The 20,163-nt window shown below is 56.0% G+C and overlaps 1 protein-coding gene across 3 annotated transcripts in view; it reads right to left on the bottom strand.

Moving 5' to 3' along the window:
• Window positions 1-14,041, bottom strand: part of PDGFRB (platelet derived growth factor receptor beta) — a 33,432-nt gene extending 19,391 nt beyond the window's left edge. Inside the window, exons 1-3 of one of the 3 annotated variants that reach the window (XM_071814710.1) lie at window positions 13,620-14,041; window positions 13,290-13,443; window positions 101-178 (exon numbers count right to left, since the gene is read on the bottom strand). In XM_071814710.1, the coding sequence (XP_071670811.1) occupies window positions 101-149 (49 nt within the window). In that variant the 5' untranslated portion in view covers window positions 150-178; window positions 13,290-13,443; window positions 13,620-14,041. Of the gene's footprint in view, window positions 1-100; window positions 179-12,193; window positions 12,213-13,289; window positions 13,444-13,619 lie in introns of those variants that run through there. The other 2 variants (XM_065849343.2, XM_071814711.1) reach the window with 2 other exon arrangements.
• Between the last annotated feature and the right edge of the window lie 6,122 nt (window positions 14,042-20,163).

Genomic DNA, 20,163 nt, shown 5'->3' with positions numbered 1-20,163 from the left:
CCTGGAGTGTGCTGTGCACCCCTTCCCTCCCCCTGGCCCTGGGATAGCGTTCCCACCCTGGGCCAAATCCTGCACACACCTCTCCACCCGCAACACTCACCAGTGAGGACAAGGAGCCGGAGAGGTGCTTTCAGAGAGGGGAGCAGCATGGTGGGCTTCACAGCTGGATGGCCAGATCCTGCCAAGAGCAAAGCAGGATGAGCACAGCACTGCCAGCAGAGAGGGCTCCCACATCCACCCTGGGCAGGGAGGTCCCTAAGCCCCCAGCTGAGCCCCAGACTCACTTCTCCACCTCAGAAACTTCCCATCTCTTTCCAGTTTTCAGCTTTTCCCTCCCAGAAGGGTGGTTGGTTCCCCACCAAGCTGGATCTGCAGGAGGAGCTGTTTCTAAAGCATCTCCCACTGGTAAACAGGGATTTTGCTGGAGGATCCAGGAGTTGTGTCAACTCTCGCTCATCTCTGCTGGAAATGCCGCTCCCCTTGCTGCAGAGCCCTGTCCCACTGCCTGCCTTTTTTTCTTGTTTTTCGCTTCCCTCAGTCCCAGTGAGATAAAATCTGCTAGCAAACAGATCCCCCTCCAGGCCTCCCACATTTTCTGCTCCTTCCAATGAAATCAAACAAGCTCATACAAACCTCCAAAAAATGAGTTTCTTGTATTTAACTTTTAAGTATATATACTTTAAGGAAATATTTAGCGAAGTTTTTTAGTTAAACGTTCCTTTTATCAACTTTTCTCAATAAGTCTTTTCACTTTCAGCCCTTTCAAGAAGTCTTTTCCACAGACCATTTTCAGCCCTCTCTGGTGCAAACTGGCAGCTCAAAAGACTCGAGGCCAGAGGTCCCTAAGTGCAATGGGGTCTGTCCCCTGTGTAATGGGGTGACAGGTAACCCCCCGCTTAGCGCCTGCAGGTATGGGGATAAGTATATTGGAAAAGCAAAATGAAGACATTGAGAAAGGGAAGAGTAAGGGGAAAAGGCTTCCTCTCTGCCCAGACAGAGTTGAGGGGAAAAACAGTTCAGTAGCACTGAACATGGGGATGCTCCTGCGTGGAGCTGAACTTCACGGCTCAGCCAGGCTGCAATCCGGGGCCGAGCTCCTGTCCTGCTCTGGGCCACCTCCTCTCTCCCAGCACAAGAGGCATTTTGAACCTGTTCCCATAGAAGACCCCAAGGAAAAGCCCCTGTGATGCTGGCATGGTGCTGAGGATGGCTAGTGGCAACCTGGGCTCACTGACCCAGCCCCAGGCACCGTCTCTTACTGAGCAGCTCTGCTGCTCCTTGGCCCCGAAGTGGCCTCCTGGTTTGCTTGATGTGAAGGAGGAAATGGTTTTTAAATGACGTGCGTTTGTCAGATGTTTTTATTATTCTCTTGCTTTGGCTCAACAAAAGTCTGATCTCCCAGCAAACCCTTCCAGGTCTCCAGCTTATTCAGCAGCTTCCCTCTCCCCCCTCCAGAAAACCCTTCCATGACTCCTTCTCTTTTCTGCATTTGCCAGAGGGGATGAGAGCCCTTCTGGGACAGAGCTGGGGGTGGGTAGGATGAAAGGACAGAGGTGAAATTCAGGCTGTAAATGAATGTGACCTCGCTGCTCCCTCTCTCAGAGCACCAGCCTGCAGGAGAGAGGACAGACAACCTAATCTCGCTGCCCCCCAAGGCACTGCCATGAGAACAATTAGCTTTGTTTCCCAATTCTCCTTTACAGAGGTGTGTGATTCATCCATTATTCAATGTTCAAGGTTGCAAGGACAACTGGGGTCCTCTCTTTTCACCCCTCCCTGTCTGCATACACAAGCTGTATTCCCGTGCCCTCCCACCCACCTCAGATACCTGCCTGTGAGCACCTAAGATTTTCCCAAGCTCATGCTCAGCTTTGAGCTGCCTGCCCAGCTTCACGGCTGTCACTGTTAGTCCTGCTGCAGGTGAGATTTTGGCTTCCTCCATCCACGCAAAGAGGTCCCTCACTCCACCGGTGATCTCTGCGGAATCACCGATGGGGCAAACTGCAGTTTTGCCGGGGAGCTGGATGTGGGTGCATGGTGGTGCTGGGCTGGCATGGGTGTTGCTTCAGCGAGAAATTAGAGCCCTGCAGCCTCCGCCTGATGCCTCCCCCGTGTTCAGAGCTGGTTTTAATAAAGCTGCTGGTTTTGCAGAAAGGCATTTCTCTCAGAGATGCTTCCCAAGCAGAGTGGGAGGGTGGCAACATCTCACAGAGAGTGCTGACCTCTCCCTTGTTTGTCTGCTTTGGTCAGGGCGAGAGGCACGCTCGAGATGCTGAGCTTTGCCTGTCCTGCAGGATGCACGCAGAGCCTAGCTAGCAGGACAAACCTTTCTACCCCTGCCACAGGGACACAAGTGCTTGGACATGTGGGTGCACACAGGCATTTCACAAGGGTTGCAAATGCACCCAGATCACCGCCAGCCTTGAGAGCACTTGTTGTTTCCCTCCTCAATCGCAGCTTTTGTTCTCAGTAAGAGCAATAAGACGCACCCTATGAGTGCCAGACAAGGAGGAGCTGAGGTGGGTGCAGCCCCACTCAGTGATCCAAAACCAGGCACCCAGACATTATCCCAGCCAGGGACTCAAACACAAGCACCTACGCAATGCTCAGCTGCTTCAGACTGTCTCCTCCCAGCCCTGTGTGTCAGCAAGGTCCCTTGGACCCCTCTGACTCCCACATCGTTCCCAAGGGGCAGGACCTGAGCACCTTCAAGCCAAGCCATGGGACCATTTGCTTCCACCCATCCTGGCACATGCCTGGAAGCCAGGGCGGTCCTGCAACAATGCCACATCCCATGCCCTTTGCTCAGCCCTGCAGCTTTGCAGCAGCCTCCCACCTTGCAGCCACCAAGGTGAAATCCCAAGTCCCCATCGCCATGTTACACCCCTCACTATCCTCTCCTCCCCACCCGCACGGGTACAGACTTTCTCTCTGCCCCTCTCCAGCACCGCAATGCAAGGGCCAGCTATCCCTGGCCTGGTAGGGAGCTTTTCTCTTGAGCTGCACTGTTTATTATTCTAAAAGAGGAATTTGGCTGGGAGAGGAGACAAGAGGTCAGCTGGCTTGCAGGGAGGCCAGGCTGGCTGGGTGATGCAGCCCCACACTCAGCCCCACATGCCTGTGTGGTGGCTGTGCCCTCCTTGGGGACACGGGTCCATGGGGCCACGCTGGGGCTTTGCCGAGTGCCAGGGGGAGGACAGGTCCCCCCAGCCCGCTTGCTGTGTCTCCGGTTGCCTTCACACTGCCACCCGGTTAGGCTGGGAGCGGGACACTGAAAATCTGGGAGGGTTTCAAGTCCAAATGAGACACAGATACAGGCCCTGCCGGTGACACAGCCACATTGTCTGTCCTTATCTCTCCTCTGTAATCACATCAGCCTGGCTGGCTGGATGCACGCCTTGCTGCAGGACTGCACCCAGCAGCTGCTTCTCCTGCACGTGCCAAGAGCCGCATGGAAGGTTTGCAGGCAAGATGAGGGAGAGCTGTCCCAGCTCTAGGGCTGCTGGGTTCCCCAGGTCTCTGCTGAAAGGAAAGCATCTCATAGCCAGGCACCATGGGGGCTGGCAGGGTACCCACTGAAAGCCTGTTTAAGCATCTCTAACTTCATGCTTTTCCTGTGTGTTGCATGGGGTTATGGGATAAATAAGGCCCCCCCCCACCATTCCTGAGCAGCAGCAGCACTGTGCAGAGGGCATCCCAGGCTACAACAAACCACAGAACCTTTTACAGCTGGGACACAGGTGAGAGAGCCAGACCACAGAGGTCAAACACCACAGCCAAGACCATGCAGCAGAACCACAGCTGCACCAGGACCAGGATTCAAGTCTCATGCTTCCCTGTCTCATGACTTCGCAGCTTCTCCAGAGCAGCCTGCTCCCATTCCTCCTGCATCCCAAGTCTGATGACAGCTGAGCTTTCTCCTCCACCTCCTCTTCACTCCCCCACTCGCTGCTGCGAGCCGCAGCCAGCGGCTGATGCCTCTGTGACTGATGAACTTGGATGGGAATTTCTGTGGCGGGAGCAGGGTTACACCCAGGGCTTTGGACATGAGGAAGAGCTGTATCCAGCCTCTGCTGGGCATGGGCCCAGCTTTATTTCTGGAGAAGTACTCCTTCAGCCATCTCTGCCATTCCTTCCACCTCGCAGCACCTTGCTCAGGAGCTCAAGCATCACCAAACGTTATTGATTCACTACCATTCCCCCACTCCAGACCCATCTCTTGCTTAAGGATGCTTGTAAGCCAAACACGCCTTTGCTAATGCCCAAAGTATGTTGTGTGGGCTCAATCTTGACTATTCCTGGGTAACGAGGCAAGAATTTCCTTTGACTTTGCTCGTCGTGCCCTGCCAGACCTCTGAGCCCACTTCCCTCTGTGTTTGCTCCCAGCATGTGTGTGGCACAGTGCTCCTGGCAGAGCATCCCAGCAGGCATGGCAGCCCATCCTCAAGCACAGATGATGTGGGACGGGGCCATCTCTAGCCCTGCAGAGATCTACACAGACAGGTACTCACGCCAAGGAGACCCTCCTGATCCACTGCCCTCTTCCCAAGCACACCGAGACCACATTTCTCACCTCTCCTCCACAACCATTAATGTCCTGTGGAGAACCAGTATAGGGGTCTCACAAGCACATCCAGAGCTGTGGGAGCTGGGAACCAGCCTGGTGCACAGGGGAGGTGAAAAGCAGCCACGGCTGCCCTGATAGCCACCTTGGAAGGAGCTCTGGCCCCTACAGACCATCGATCACCAGCAAGGGGATGTGCTGTCTGCTGGCAATCAGCGTGCACAATCCCCTCTCAGCAAATCCCATTTGCATTTCCAGGGGCAATTCCTGCATCCATCGCCCAACATTACTCTTCTCCCCCAGCCATGTTCCCCTTGCCCAAGCCTCTCCACTCTGGCGAGGCTGAGCAGAGGCGCTGGCTGCCATTCCAGCCCATAAGGGCATCTTGGCTGGTGGCAGCATGACTGTGGCAAAGGAAGGAGTGGAGAAGCGAAGCCAGACCTCTCACACAACCACTGGTCCTTTCTCTTCCTCTGCCTTCCTATTTTGAACCCCTTGTCTTGCTGGGGCTGTGCTTCCAGGCGCTCCCACAACGCTTGCTGGCCCCGCTATCCTGCCAAGCAGGCCAGGGACATCTGGTGCAAATTAGCGGGAAGTACAATATATTTTATTTCTTTTTTGTCTAAGCACATCTGAGTCATTGAAGTGAGATCATGGGTGCCCGTATGCAACAAAATAAGCCCCCTATAGATCCCATGATCAATGCTATTTGAAGCCAGGGAGCAAGGGCTTCTCCTGGCTGGGGGGGCACCATCTCCCCCTTTTGAAGGCAGAGTTCCCCAGGCAAAGGCTGGTGACCCCTGAAATCCAAGCCCTGCTTGTCCTGCAGTGAAACTCCTTGGCTTGTCCTGTTTTCCTCTGCCACCCTCCCCCTGGCCTCTGCAACTGCTTCTTTCCCACCCTTTAATCTAAATAAAACTGTGCTTTTTTTTTCTCCCTCTCTTGGCTGGAGCTGTCCGGAGTTGCAACATCTCTCCTCTGGGGTCCCTCGGCTCCCATGACACCGAGTTTACTCACAGACCAGATGATCATCACAGAGCCCTTTTTCTTTTTCCCAGCACATGGCTAGAATTAGGCAGGGCACACACATGGGGAGCCTGTCGTCCCAAGGCCCATAAGCAGCTGCTGATAAAACACAGAGGTAGGAAATCTGAAACCAGGCTGAGGAGCAGAGAGGCTGGGGAGTCCCTGGGGTCCCACAGACAATTCCTGGCAGGGCTGAGGGGTCCTGAGGCTTTACCCAGGCACTGGTGAGGCCAAGGGATGCCGAGAGCCCTGGGTGCCTGTTTGCAACACGCTTGGGTTTGGGGGTTTCTTTCAGTCACACCAGGCAGCACTGCAAACACCTAAGGCCCCTGAGCAGTTTTGCCAGAGCTCATTGATCTGCAAATACATGATTAAAACCACAACCACTGATCCCTGCTGTGGACCAAGCTCTCTAGATGGTCAAAACAGGGGTAGATGCCACCTCTGGGGCAGTACGAGTTCAGAGCTACCGTGTCCTTACAGGAGGATGGCTCTCCTGTCTGCTTCTGCTGCAGAGAGTGGGGCTGGTGTGACCAGAACCCCTGTCCAGGACCACAGACCCTGGTCCCCAGCTTTGGTGTCACCTGGAGAAGGCGTTTGTGGTGATTCTGGTCCTGCAGTAGATGGCAGGACACAAGGTGGCACAGCCAGCCTCCTCCAGGCCAGTCTGCCATGGGCTGTCATCGGCTCTGAAGGCATCTGCCAGAAAGCCAAAAATGAGGATTGTGATTCCAAAGCAGAGGGGAAGGCTGCTGGGAAGGATGACGAGTCCACATGGAGCCCCAGGAGTGTGATTCAGCAGCTCTGGGGTCAGCCATGCAAGGAATGGGGTGGGGAGGAGAGCCCCACGCAGCCCCATTTCGGCTGCAGACACCCTCCCTCTCCGAGCACAGAGGGACCTCGACATCCAAGCACATGATCCAGCACACGTCCAGCCGTGGGCTCTCCACAACGCATTGTTGCGAGGAGCTCTCACGGGGGGACGTGGGACCATGGCAAGCCCTGCTCTCTCACCCCTTATCCGCCCCGCTTTCTCCCTCTGTTAAGCCCATGGGAGACAGAAGAAACGAGTGACCTATTTAGTGCAAGTTCAAAATAAAATGAAACATCTGTTTGGAGAGTTACCAGCGTTATAAATAATCCCCCAGCCCAGAGTGTTGGTATTCGCGGCCCTTTGGGCTGCGCATGCTCCCCCACTTCCGCTGTCAGAAGAAAGGCTGAGCCCCAGGGCCGGCAGTAGCTGCTCCCCCGAGCCCGCGAGCTTGGCCCAGGCTGTGGGAAAACCCTGGGCGAAGACCAGAGCTCATGCGGGGCTGAGGAAGGAGGGATGGGGGTGTTGGGAGGAATGGCTGCCCCGTGCCGGGGAAGGCTGATGCGGTGCCTCGTTGTCCCTTGCTGCACACCCCAGCCAAACCCCACTCCCCTTGGGCTCCCCAGGGCAATGGCTGGGGGTCAGGGCCATGGTGATGCTGGGGCTGGCCCATGGTGGTGCTAGGGGCTGGCTGGTGTTTTGGAGCACGTCCCTGACATCTGGTGTTGTGCGTGACTGGGGGTGCTCACCAGGGGTATGGGGAGCAGAGCTCTGTTCAGCCTTGGGGTAATGACCCCCAGGGGGAAACACAAATGTGCCCCTTGAGAGCATTTCAGCCTTTCCCAGTGCTGTTCTCCAGCAGGATGCTCTAAAGGACACAACAGAGCCCAGCTGGGACTGACCATGACTGTCCCCAACTTCTCCATTGCCCTGGCACACCATGCTGCTTCTCAAGCACACAAGCAACACAAGTAATGAACATGGCTGCAGGACACCCAAACCACAGGCCAGGACCCATACAGCTCCCGACGTCACTTCACCGCTGGCCCCTCCAACCAAACAGCAAAGCTTTGGGGCTAGGGGGCAGCAGGGACTTAAAGACCTCTCTGGTCCCTGCACCCCCAAACTGGCAGATTCAGGGGTCCCAGTTCCCCAAGACATGGGCCAGGGTAGGGCTTACCTCTCTGAGCAGAGCCCATGTGCTCACCCACTGCTTTTCCCCACTGTCAGCAGAGTGGGACAAAGGGTCAGGCACTATCCTGGCTGCTCCTTCCACGTCCTGGCACCCCCAGGGCTTTCATCCCTCTTGTGCCACAGCTGCCAGAAAAACCACATCTGCCTCCTCACAACAGCTCAATAGAAGCATGCTACTGAAGTATACATGACAATAAAAGCATTTCCTAGCACATTACCATCTCCACCACCTGCTTGTGGTCACTATTTGAGGGTGGCTCTAGGGTGGGGCGAGGGCTGGAGCCTAAGGTCCCAGCTGGCTCTAATTAACCATCAATCATCAGCTGCAAGGGCAGGGTGGTAAAGGCAGGAGGAGAAAAAGAGCGCTCCTGAGCCCTAGTAGGATATAGAGGCTTTGCAAAGCCTCAGGAGCATTCAGTGTTGTGGTCTTACCAGCCCCACATCCAAGCAAAGGATAAGCAACCTGATCCTCTGAAAATTTCCGTGAGACATGGATCTTCTGAGAAGGAGGAGACAATTTGCTTGAATGCATTGGCTCTTCTTGGCTGCCTGCAAAGGATCCAAGCTTAATCGCTTTGTTCTGGGGTTTTAGGTTCTCGTGGCTGGGATTAGGCACTCACCAGCTCTGTGGTCAGGGCACCCTTTGCCTGTCTGTGGGACCTGGAGAGGAGCCTGGCACCATGGCCAGAGTAGGAGAGAAGAGGGCCAGGCAGTGCTGGGGTGCAAAGGGCAGAGGCCGCTTTCAGAGGCGGTTGTGTTTGATTTGGCCCCACTACTTCTGGGTTCCTAAGAGGGAGCAAAACGCAGCTGCTGGTGCAGCTCTTGGTGCTAGCGGCTGATCCTGCCGCCTCCTCCATAAGCCCAACTGTGGGGCAAGAAGACCGGGGTGGTGGAACCCAGTGTCAGGACTGCCGAGACAGCCAAACTGCAGCGCTGGGGACAGCCACCCTCACCCTGTGCCTGCCCACCAGGTCAGACCCCCAGCCAGCAGACACACACTGATGGGGCTCTGGCCCTCATCTCCTTATAACAGGTCCTGGGGGCAGCGATGGAGCTTTCTGGAGTGGGGAGGTACAGAAAGCCAAGCACATCCCACAGGTTGCACGAGGGATACCTCCCTCTTGGATGTTCTGCTGAAGGAGCACAAGCCATGGTCACCATCCTGCACATAGGGTCCTGTACAATATCCGGTGGCTCCTCTCCCTGCAGTCATGGAGCAAATATCAGCTCCCCTCTGCCCCCATGCTCTGCAAACAGCCCCTGCCCCCCAAACCCCATGGATCCTCCAGAGGGGAAGCCAAGGCAGGAACCAATACCAGGGCTGGCAGCTGCCAGCACCCCTTGCCCCTCCAGAGTGTGGCTTTAAAATGGGCACCGAGTCCTGCCAGGAATTCACCTCATTGAATCAGACCATATTCTCCCAGGCTGGAAAGGGAAACTTGGCAGCTGCCTGCAGGGAGACAAGGGGGGATCCCTCTGGCGATGCCGGCAGCACTTGGCCCCGAGGAAAGCGGGGTTTCTGTTCTGCCACTGTTTGCTCGGCAAAGGCTGAAACCGAGGTGACTTCCAGTTTGCGAGCAGAGAATGTGCTTTCAGAGAGCGAGGCTCGAAATGGTGTATTTTCTGCTGGCCCCGGTTCAGACAAACCCACAAGCAAACATATTTTTTTGTATAAATAAGACAGTGTGTCTCGCCAGTTAAAGCAATTCAAACATGAATGTAGCAATTTAATTGGTGCCAATTACTGTGTCTCGGTAGCATTAAGATTTCAGTCACAGACTCTTGTGCATGGTAGAAGAGCCAGAAGGGAGAAGGCAGAGGGACTGGCAGGATGGGGCCTCACACCGAGGGACAGATTTGCCTGTCACCTGCTCATCTCTTCCCTGCTTTGAGAGCCCCATCTCTCCAAGCAGCCCTGGTGCTGCCCATTGGGATGTGCTGAGAAGTCCCCTTCCATAACAGGAAGAAGGTACATCCTACCCCATCTGTTTCCTAGTTTACAGCCTGGGGTTTGACAGCCAGCGCAGGGCCCTGGTTACAACCCTGCATTCTCCAACCCTCCCCTGCTTCTGCACCCCAAATCCTCCTGCGAGCCCCATCGCACATCAGCTCTCACTGAGCCCAGGGAGGAGCATAGGGCGGGTGTCAGCAGAGACCTGGAATAATGAGCAGATGTCCCCATAGACATGTCCTGGAGAGAACAAGTTCTCCATGGTTGCGGGACATGCAGAACTTGTACCACACCAGCCTGGCTTTCCTGGCAGCAACCTTTCCATGGGGGATTTTGTGAGCTGCCTTCTCCCTGCACAGGCCCTCCATGCCTGGCACTGCAGGTTGGTGGTTGCAGGAGGAGGGTACAAACACAGATAAGGCCATGTCCCAGCCGGTGTCCCAGGTGTGTGCCCAGGGATTATGGAAGACCAGGGTGTGAGGGGCAGCACATCACTGTACATGTCCTGCTGCCAGGCTGGGAGGGCAACAGACCTGTGGGACCACCTTGCTCAGCGCATGACCATGTTCCGGCACACCTCTGTGCATCCCCGGCACGTGTCCCTGCCTGGCTAGGTCTGTTCCGTGTCCCCTGTGGTGCTGGGAAAGCATTGCATTTCCAGGAACAGGCATCTCGGTGGGAGCGGAGCAGGGCAGAGGTGTGCTTGGCTCGGGGAACCTAATTAGGCAACCATGGAGAGGAGGAGGGGAAACAGCCACCCCTAAAACAAGCCTTGTTATGTCCAATTTGCCTGGTGGAACGGAAGGAGCCTTCTGGAGCCACTCCAGCCTCTCAGGAAACAATACCCACTCTATACCCTCCCCTCGCAGCTTCTCTCCAGGGGATTTCTTTCCCTTGGTTAAAGTACAAACAAACAAACTCCGTGAAGTGTTGGGCCCGGATCCTTCCTTGCAGTGATAGGATGCATCCAGCCAGCACCGAGCCCCCATGGTCCCCAGCAGCCTTCAGCTCTGGGCCAAAGGCAGCCCTCGCTGTCAGCCCCGGCGGCTGCGCTCCCATGGGATCTGACCACTGCGCGGCCCCTCTGCTCCCTGCCCTTGGCTGCTGCATCCCCGGAAGATGCCTTGCCAGAGACAGACCCTATGAAGATCATTGCAATCCCATCTTGCCTCAGCATGGCATCAGATACTGGGGCCAGAGGGATTTTTGGGGACCGTCTGGCCCCAGCATGGAGTCAGGTGCAGGGGTCCCTGCCCTGACCCTCCAGCAGCCAGTCACACCCGTCTGTCACTTGGGTCATGCCATGTATTTTTCTTGCATGGCATCGCTCTTATGGTTAGAGAGCATTTCCTAATCTCAGCTTTCCCCTGGTGCTCGCTAAGACAATTTCTTCTTTCCCTAGTGCTGATGAAGGGCTCAGTGCTCTCCTCTTCCTGACAGTTCTGTTCTGAACTGTTGGAAATCCTGTCACAGACCTATCAAATATGAGGCTGAAAGAGGTCATGGGGTCATTGCCCTGCTGCAGTGTCCACATCTCCTCAACCAGAGGTTTTCCTGATGTGTCCTTTGAAACCCTTAGGGCTGAAGGCACCCAGCCTCATGTCTTTAAACTTAGAGATGCTTTCCCTAAAAGCTAACTTTTTTCTTTGCAGTGACCTTTCCTGTGCGTGAAGACTGTGCTACCTTCCCCCAGTGCCCAACCAGCCCCGTTAACCCCTCTCCCAATGCTCCACAGACTATTCTGAGCTTCTCATTACCCCCCATGCTCACCCCAAGTCTTTCCACTTTGGGCACATCCTTGCTGACGGGCTTGGCATTGCTCGCTGGGGAGGACCCGTTCCCTCCACCCCATGTGCTCAGCCTGCCTGCCACATGTCCCACGCTGCAAGTCTGCCCACATCACGCCACGATCTGCTTTGTGTCCACTGTACCCCCAGCTCCTTTCCCACCATACAAGCTGCTGGGCTGTCAGCTCCCAAGATGATGCACAGCCCTTTAATATTTCCTTCCCAATGGCAGCATGCTGTCACAGCTCGCTGTTGCCTGGTTGACGCTGGACTCCTCAGGGATCCTCCCACGCTCTGATCTGCCTGCACACCAGCTGCCCACCCAGCGTGGTACCAGCCTGGAGTTTCATGCATGTGCCAGCGCCCCACCAGATCCTACAAGAAATGCCCAGGACTCTGGACAACAAGCTGTGGCTGACTTTTCTCTGGCTGCAGAGTTACATGCATGCATGCACGCATGCATTTATGCAAATGGGTCACTGTGACTTGATGCTTCTCCAAAACAGTAATCCCTCTTGATGGACCAACTGAATTGAGGTTGTTTTCTGGACACATGGACACTGCTCAGGGATGAGAACTGCCACCAGGGCCACAGCACATCTGAACCTGTGTGACAGCAATGTCAAGGAGTGACTTCAAACCTTATGTCAGACCATGCCCAGGGCTGGGTGCCAACTGAGGTGGGTACCTGGCAGCTCCCCTGCTGAGCCAGCCCGGCATGTGCCCTCTGCCAGGATGAGCCATGTTTTTGCCACCAGCTCTGGCTGCCTGAACGAAACGTGTCCCTTTCCTAAGAACATGAGGTGAATAGACATCTTCTCCCTGTAGCATGTTGAGGGAGAAATGACCCTTCAACCGACCTCACAGTGGCCCCTGGGAAGCTCTGGGGCTCAACGTTGCTGGTCTTTGTCATCAGTGTGAGACCCTCTGAAAAGATTTGGGACTGGAAAGACCCTGCAAACAGAGTTGCATGTCAAACCAACTACTTATAGCTATTTGCACACTGCTTTAGCAGAAACCTCAAGTGCTCTGGGGTAGGGATGGAGGGAGCAGCACAACATCACCTTCCACCACAAGCCCTGCTTTGGAAGTCTCCTTGTTGACAGGTGAGTCCAGGAGCTGGATGCTCTGAGCCCACAATGGCCCCAGTGTGAACACCAAAGCCCCGCAGGGCATGCAGCCTCCTGTCCTCAGGCTGTCAGGGCTGCCTGAGGTAGCACAGCTTCGCTTCAGACCAGCTCCAGCCTAGGACGGCAGAGTGGTTGCCCACATCCGTGCCTAGAAGGGTTTTGCCAGGCTCTTCCCGCTCCAGTACCCGCTGAGCAGGGCTTGCAGACATCCCTCAACATGCTGGCCTTGCCCATGGGGACAGGAGTCCCACCAAGAGCAGAAACCTGAGGGACGTGGTCTTAGGAGCACCCTGTGTTTAGGGATGACCATGGATGTGTTCGGATGGTCTGGCAATACAGTAACACTGCTCTGCAGCAGTGCCCACATCTCTAAACCAGGTCTTGCTGTGGGGGGTGAGCAGCCCCTTCCCTAAACACACCCCATCCTTCCAGCAGCCACTGGGCTGGAAGAGCTGGGGTAACCCCCCAACCCAGGATGGGGATGAGAGCTCCTCAGGGAAAAGCAGAAATGACCTGGGTCCCATTTCCTCTGAAGAGGGGGTCCCTCTGCCTGCCCTACAGCCACAGTGTCCCCTTGGCTGGGACAGCTTTTCCTGCAGAATGGTGCAGAGCTCAGCCACTCTCCTCCAAACACCACCTCCCCAGGGCTTGCAGGGGTGTTTTGGGGTGCCAGACGCTTGAAAGGGAGCAAAGCCCCTTCCAGAGCAACAGGGTCGGCTCGAGGAGAGGGTCCTTGGGGTCCTGCAGCACCTCCAGTGCGAGGTTTCCTGTCTGGAGCAGAGCAGGAGGATGAGCCGGCACCCGGGGGGGCGACACGAGGGCTTACCTTGGGCAGGGTCCCACCAGGTGACCGCTGGTGCTGCAAGTCCCACAGGCGCTGGCGACACAAAATTCCTTCGTCTCTTCCTCCACACGCTATCTGCTGTCTGCCGAGGCTCTCCCTGCCCTCCCAGCCCTCCCCAGTTGGCAAGGCTTTTCCACTTAAAGGAGAAAGAGAGGGAAGGGAAGAAATTAAGCGGGGGGGAGGAGGGGAAGAAAAAAAAGTGAAGTCAAATAAAAAGGCGAGACGAGGCTGTGCCAGGGCTGGGCTGCAGCCAAGCCCGTGCTCTGCTCCTCTAGTGCATCCCAGCAGCGCCCTGGGCAGCCCCCAGCCCACCTGGGAGGGGGTCCGGCCGCCCCGGGCACAGGGATGTGCACGCGTGTGTGTGCGTGTATAAATAAAAGAGACCTCGGGAGGAGGAGAAGGGGGGAGTTGGCCTCACCAATGAGGAGTGGAGTCCCTCCGACTTCCTCCCTCCACCCTCGGCAGAGACCCTTTGCAGAGCAAAACTTTCGATTAAAGCCCGGCAGACGAGCACGATGGGGAAAAACAACAAAAATTAAAAAATAAAAGTAGCAGAAGCCCAAGTGTCTGCAAGGAGAGGGGAGTTGGGGAGTTCTGCCGCCGGCTGCCGAGGGCGAGCGGCGAGGGCCCGGCAAACGGGAAACAAAAGGAGCCCGGACCGGACCGGCTCTCGCCTCCTTAAACCGGAGGGAAAGCGCTGCTCTCTCCCTGTGTCTGCTTTCAATTCTGGCCTTTTTCCCTGTTTTCTTTTTTTTTTTTTTTTCCCTCCCTTAAGCACCCCCCTCCCGTTTTCTTTCTTTTTTTTTTTTTTTTTGCTCCCTTTCTCAGGATATGAGGGGATGTTTAGAAAATCCACTGCCCACGCCAGCAGCTGACTCATGTTTTTATTAAAGAAGGCCTGTGCTGAGCCGACTCTGCGTATTCCCCCCGGACGCCTCCCCGGGCCGTGCCGTGCCGGCTCCGTGCCTCCCACCCCACTGACCCCCGGCCGCCCGATGCCACTTGGGGATCGCCAATGCGCCCTCCCAGCCCTGCTTTTTACTTTTTGGAAAGGGGAACAAAAAGTCTTGTGTGACTGGGATGCTGTGGCAGAAGGTGGGTTTGGTTGGGGACTCAGGGCTGGTTGAGCTGCCAAGGGGCACAGGACAGGGAGAGATGTCAGGAGCTCCCGTTTGCACCTCAACCAGGGCATCACCTCAGATGTCCTGCACCCCTCCTTCCCTGGGGGGTGGGAGTTGACTAATGAACCTGCTTTAAATCCTCCCCATACCCTGATGGGTTCAAATAAATTCTCTGAGATTCTGTCAACTGGAAAAACATTATCAGTTGCCCAACAGGGAATTTATTTGCAATTAGTTTCGGCACTATAACAGGGTGCAGAAGGTCTTTGGACCAAAACTGTCTTTTTACTCATCAGTTCTTGCCACCATTTCCATCTTGGGGATGTGCTTTTGTCTGATCCAAGCAAGAAAAAGTGCAAAAATGCACTGGCTATCCTGAAAAGATGACTCTTCTGGAAAGATACCTTTCTCTCTTTTTTTCTTTTCCAAGAATTAAAAAGTCCTTCCCATAAAGACAACACTGCTGAAATCTGTGTTCCTGGCTTGTTTGCAAGGCAGACTCATTCCCTCCTGCCTCCCTAACCAACACCTGCACAATGGGCACAGCTAATGATTCCTGGCTGGATAAACCCATGAGATTGCTGCTTATCATCCATTATCTTGGCGTTTTCTTTGCACTGATGAAAAACCAAAGGGGAAAGTCTTTATTCTGTGCAGCCATGGAAGGCAAGGAGAGCCGGGCTGCAGCACCCCCAGTTATCTGCATTTTGCATGAGGGTCCTCCTGGGCCGACTCTGTGCCCAGCAGGGTCAGGCAGCTGGGCAGGTACAGCCCGGGCAGGGCAGGGGACATGGGGCCTGGCTGGGTCTGGGAGGAGAGGGGGACCAGGAGAGGAAGGGTGATGGAGAAATGGCCTCCCAGAGCTGGAGGGGCTGCAGGTTCAGGCTGTGTGGTGGGGCGAAGCTCTGACACCCCACTGCTCCCCTGTGCCAGGCTGGCTGGGATCCCTGACTCCAGATGGGGGGACGACCATGTACAAGGGGGCTCCAGCAGCCCCCCCAGAGCCAAGACGGTCTGTTGTGCAGAAGAGAAGCAGGCGAGCGTGAGAGTGGCTCATATGGTGGCAGGCGGCAGAGGGGATGTGCTGTCCACATGGCTCTTCCTGACACTTTTCTCAAGGGATGAAGACGTGTTTGACGGATCCCTCTGTGGAGACATGTGGGCTGCTGGGAATTGCTTGGCAGAACTATTTCCCGGCAGTGTTCCCCCTCCAGGACAGCATAGCTGCTTGCGACAGAGCGGGAGAGGGAGAAACCTCTGGTGCAATCCTGCTGCGACCCTCGCTCCAGGGACAGGCTACGGGGAGCTGATGCTTTCCCAAGACCCAGGACTCACAGTGTTCAGCTGTAGAATGCCCGTGTCTGTACTGCACGCCAAACCCTTCAAACAGGCTCTAAAAGGGGGATTGACTGGGAGCCCATTTCCAGGCATCCTAGGGTGAGCAAGGGGTGGATAATTTAGCACAGACCATGCTGGAGGGCAGAGCATCCTGATCCTGAGGTGGGACATATTCCACTCCCTCTCCTTCCTGCAGACAGATGATCCCTACGCCCACTCCTGGGCTGGGAGCAGGGCAACCTGCACAAACATAACCCTCTCCCAGGAGAAGTCTGCAAAGACCAGAGCTTGTTGTTTTGGGATGCTGGGACAGCCCTGGAGAGCCCACAGCATCCCCACAAGCACATGGCGGCCTGTGCTGTACATCCCCAGGGAGCACCCAGGGCTCCGCACTTTGTTTTGGAACAGCACGTCGGGGTCACGGCAGCTCCTGGGAAAGGCCAGCTCGGAGGAAGCGCCGAAGCCAGAGGGACTCGCTTGTGCAAGTGTGTGGGTTTAGGGGAGCAGCTCAGCTACTTCTGCCTCATCCCCCTTTCATTGCTCACCTCTATTTTTGGTGCCTACACCCCCATTCGTGGTGCTTGCAGGACTTAGTGATTCCCCTAGGGCTGGGACAGCTGCAGTGTGGGCTGCCAGAGCTGCTCTGAGCTGAGATTTCCAGCCTCAATAATCATCCCTAAGTGCTAGAGGGAGCTTGGGGTCACGCAGCATCTCTGGTGGGGACAGCAGACACTGACGTAGGAGCACTGCAAGGTACTAGGACTGCTCTGGTGTCACCTGGGTCAAAGCAGCTCTCTGACCTCTTGTCCCATGCCAGGCAGAGCTCGACTATGGGGAAAATCCACATCCTGTGCCCGGTGCGAGGTGAGATGCCCAAGCCAGACTGACCCAAGGCGATGGTGGGAATGGCCGTGCTGGAGTCAGTGATAGGTCCTGTGTGTTGGCAGGTGAGAGGCAGGTAGGAAGAAGCAGCAGAGGTCAGCCTTTCCCACTTCTCTGAAGGTTTAACAAGGGCCAGATTCGCCCCTGACTTCAGGTGCTCCAAGCCTTGATCGCCTTCAAGTCACCCCAGGAATTTCAGCATCGCTCTGATGTGATATTGAGCTGCAGACCACAAGAGAGAAGCGATGGGTACTGGGGAGCATAGCACCACATTTGGGCAACCCATCTGGTGTGACAGCTTCCAGCACTTGCTCCTGGCTGGATCTAGCTCTTGGACCTGGGGGAGAGCTGCCTGGAGGCTTCATCCAGCCCTTTCCAGAGCTCTGTCCCAGCCTCTGGAGGAATCACTACCCTGTACATGGTCCTGCTTTGCCAGGGTGGTGGTGGGTGACAGCAGTGTCCAAGGAGGAAGGGGAGACAGAAAGTCCTGGGATCCTTCCAGTGACCATATGGCCGAGCACAACGCACTGGGGAGCATCCCAGACCGCAGTGCATCCTGCAGCACCGTGAACACTGGTCACGGACACCACACAGCAACAGTGGTGCTGGGAGGTAGCACTGAGCCATGTGCCATACAGTGCTACGTCCCAACAGATGCTGGCCTGTCCCCTACATCCCCCGTGTTCAAGCACTTGAAGGGGACACTAGCCAGCAGCAGAAGGTGCTAGCCCGCTGCCTCTCCTTGCATCGGGACCTTTCTGTCCCCATCCTACATACTCTTCCTAACCCCCACAACAAGCCTCAGTATTAAATGTGCTCCGCAGAGCCCTGGGAGGCAGTGACAGGCTCCTGGGTGAATACTAATAGCGATGCCGTCCGGTCGCCCCAGACTTTCCCACACATCTGCAGTCACTTAATGTGGGAACTGTTAACCCTCTGCTTACGCAGTGCCTGAAATGTGGTGAAGGAGTGAAGCACGGCCAGGATGCTCCTGCCAGGCCCCAGCCACCTTCAGGACCCCATGTCTCTTGTCGCAGGCTGGGTTGGGCAATACGTGCTCAGCACCTGTTGGCTGCATGGTGAGCACCCTGCTCAGTGCAGGGGGAATTGCATCACCAACCCAATGAGAGCAGGGGCCCCCCAGGTGCTGAAAGGCAACAAGAGGCAATGAGAGATGCCAGCGTGTGCCCCTGTCCCCAGTGCCCTCTTGAGGATAATTCTATCATTTGTGGCATTTGCATTTTGCCAGGAAAGCTGATCTAGAGCCCGCAGAGTGAAACAGAGTCCTGGGGAGGGGAGAAGGGGGCTGTATGACACAGCTGGCAGCACATCGATTTGAGCTATCCTGGTCCAGCACCCACACCTCTGGGGACCAGCTCTGCAGAGCCCTCCTCAGCACAGGGACACAAGTGCCAACAGAGATGTGGTTCAAGCACCTGGGAAAAGCCAAAGGGCATGTGGGAGTCTGCAGTGGGGCTGATGGAACCAGGGCCAGGCATTGTCCTCTGCAAGAGGGTTGCATCAAGAGGGTCGCCAGAGAGGAGGGGATACTTTTGGGGCATTCGGTGGGGTGGCTGTGCTTGCCCCATCCCTCTCTTGCTCCCTGGGATGCTGCTCCAAAAGCGTAATTCAGGAATGGTTCAGAGGAGATTTGCTTTGCTTTCCCTTTCCTCCTGCAGCAGGAGAGTGGCAGGAGAAGCTGGGGAATGGGAGGAAGGTGTTGGCTGGTCTGGAGTGTGCATGGCTCCATGCAGCTCTGGGATGAGCTGGTCTGAGGCCACAGGTTTGCCTTTGGGAGCAGCAGGGGCTGGGGCGAGCAGAGTGACCATGCGCCCATGTGGCTGCCGAGGAAGTGGTGGGGCAGGAGGAGCGAGGGGAGGCACCTACTCAGCCCTCTGTGGGCATCTCTCTGTCCTGCTGAAACCATGGTGGGTGCTCAGAGCAAGCCAGGAGACAAGGCAGGACTCAGTTTCCTGGGGTGAGTGAAGGGGTGGAAGAGGTGATGGGGTGGTGATCTCATCTGCAAACCTGCTCCACCTGTGACAGCTGCTTGAAGCCTGGCCCTGGGGTCCTCCCAGCCCTCCCTTCTCCAGCTTCCTGCTTCCAGGAGGTGGCATCACTCGATCATGGATAGCAGAGCCCAGCCCCAGGGAGCGGCTGGGGAACCCTGCCTGCTCTTCCCCTCCACTGCATCCACCTGGTTTCCAGCAGGAATCTCAGGTCTGGAGGACTGAAGGAGCTCTCCAGGCTGGGTTTGGTGCAGGGGGTTTTGGGGTGGATGGGGAGGCTACTGCCACCTCCCCTTATCCAGCTGGTGATCCCTGAGGGCTCTGGCAGCCCCTGACCTGCTCACCCATGGGACCCTGGTATGAGTGGCATCCTGGGGCACCGAGTGTCACCAGCAGCACCTTTCAGCCCCAGTCTAGCAGCTGGGAGCCTAGCATAAACTTTGCCAACCGTAATCCCCCCAGCAATAAACAGGCCAAAGAAAAGAGGGAAGTTATAATCAGTGGAACTTTATGGCCTAATTATCTCCCCTGTCCCCTTCGCCCCATACTGGGGAAGCTCACAGCATGGCTGTCAGCAGGTACCTGGCAATGCTGCACCACACTGAGCCCTTCACCTGCCACGGGGAGGATGCAGGTGTGGGGTGCTGACCCCTGAACCCCAGTCCCCACCAGCTGCCTGAGCCCTTGGCCATGGCCCCACCAGCTGGGAAAAGGGAAAAGGGGACCTGGGCTGCCCATCACTGCCTGCTGGAAACAGCCAGCAGCAGGAATGACCTCAGCATCGCCTATCCCTGAAATGCAACTGTCCCTGGGGTGGGACCCAGCAGCCACTCGCGTCCCTCCGTATTTCCCACCATCCACTCAGGGGAGATTTTCTTCTTCTTTTCTTTTTTGCCACCCCCCTGAGCCAGTGTCAATTTGCTGGCAGGAGGAGGAGGAGGAAGAAGGTGGCCTTGGCTTTCTTGTCTAAACAAAGCCATGACTGTGTTGAGACCTTGGCAAAAAAACAGGATAGATGGGGTCATATGGCGCATCCATCAATCTGCACTGCAGCATGAGCGGGGATCATCATCGGATGGGTTGGTTGGCTTTGTCACAAGGCAGGGAGCTGGGACAAGGCTGGGTGAGGGGCAGGGGATGCTGGGGGGCACAGGGAGGAGAGGATGGCCAAATCACTCACCTCTCATGTTACCTCTGGCCGTGCCTGGTCTCGGGAGACAAATTCAAGGTGATGTCAGCTTTGGGGGTGATTTCCCATTGCTGGGATATTATCCTGCTCCCATCTTGCAAGCCAGATCCCCTATCACTTACTGTCCTCTTTGATCTCATCCTGGCTCCCACCTCCTTGCAAGGGAGTGGATGTAGCATGAGTGTATCCAATGATATACCATATTTTCACCCAGTTTCATCTGGAAATAGAGCTGCAGCAACGGCACGAGGTGCCCAGGACTGATGCAGAGCTGCTGCTGGTCCACAGCTCTGGGTTGGGGTGGCTGCCTCATTACG

Source organism: Patagioenas fasciata, chromosome 14 (assembly GCF_037038585.1).
Source record: "Patagioenas fasciata isolate bPatFas1 chromosome 14, bPatFas1.hap1, whole genome shotgun sequence".
In the NCBI taxonomy this organism is placed as follows: domain Eukaryota; kingdom Metazoa; phylum Chordata; class Aves; order Columbiformes; family Columbidae; genus Patagioenas; species Patagioenas fasciata.
This window is presented reverse-complemented; position numbering and strand designations above follow the sequence as displayed.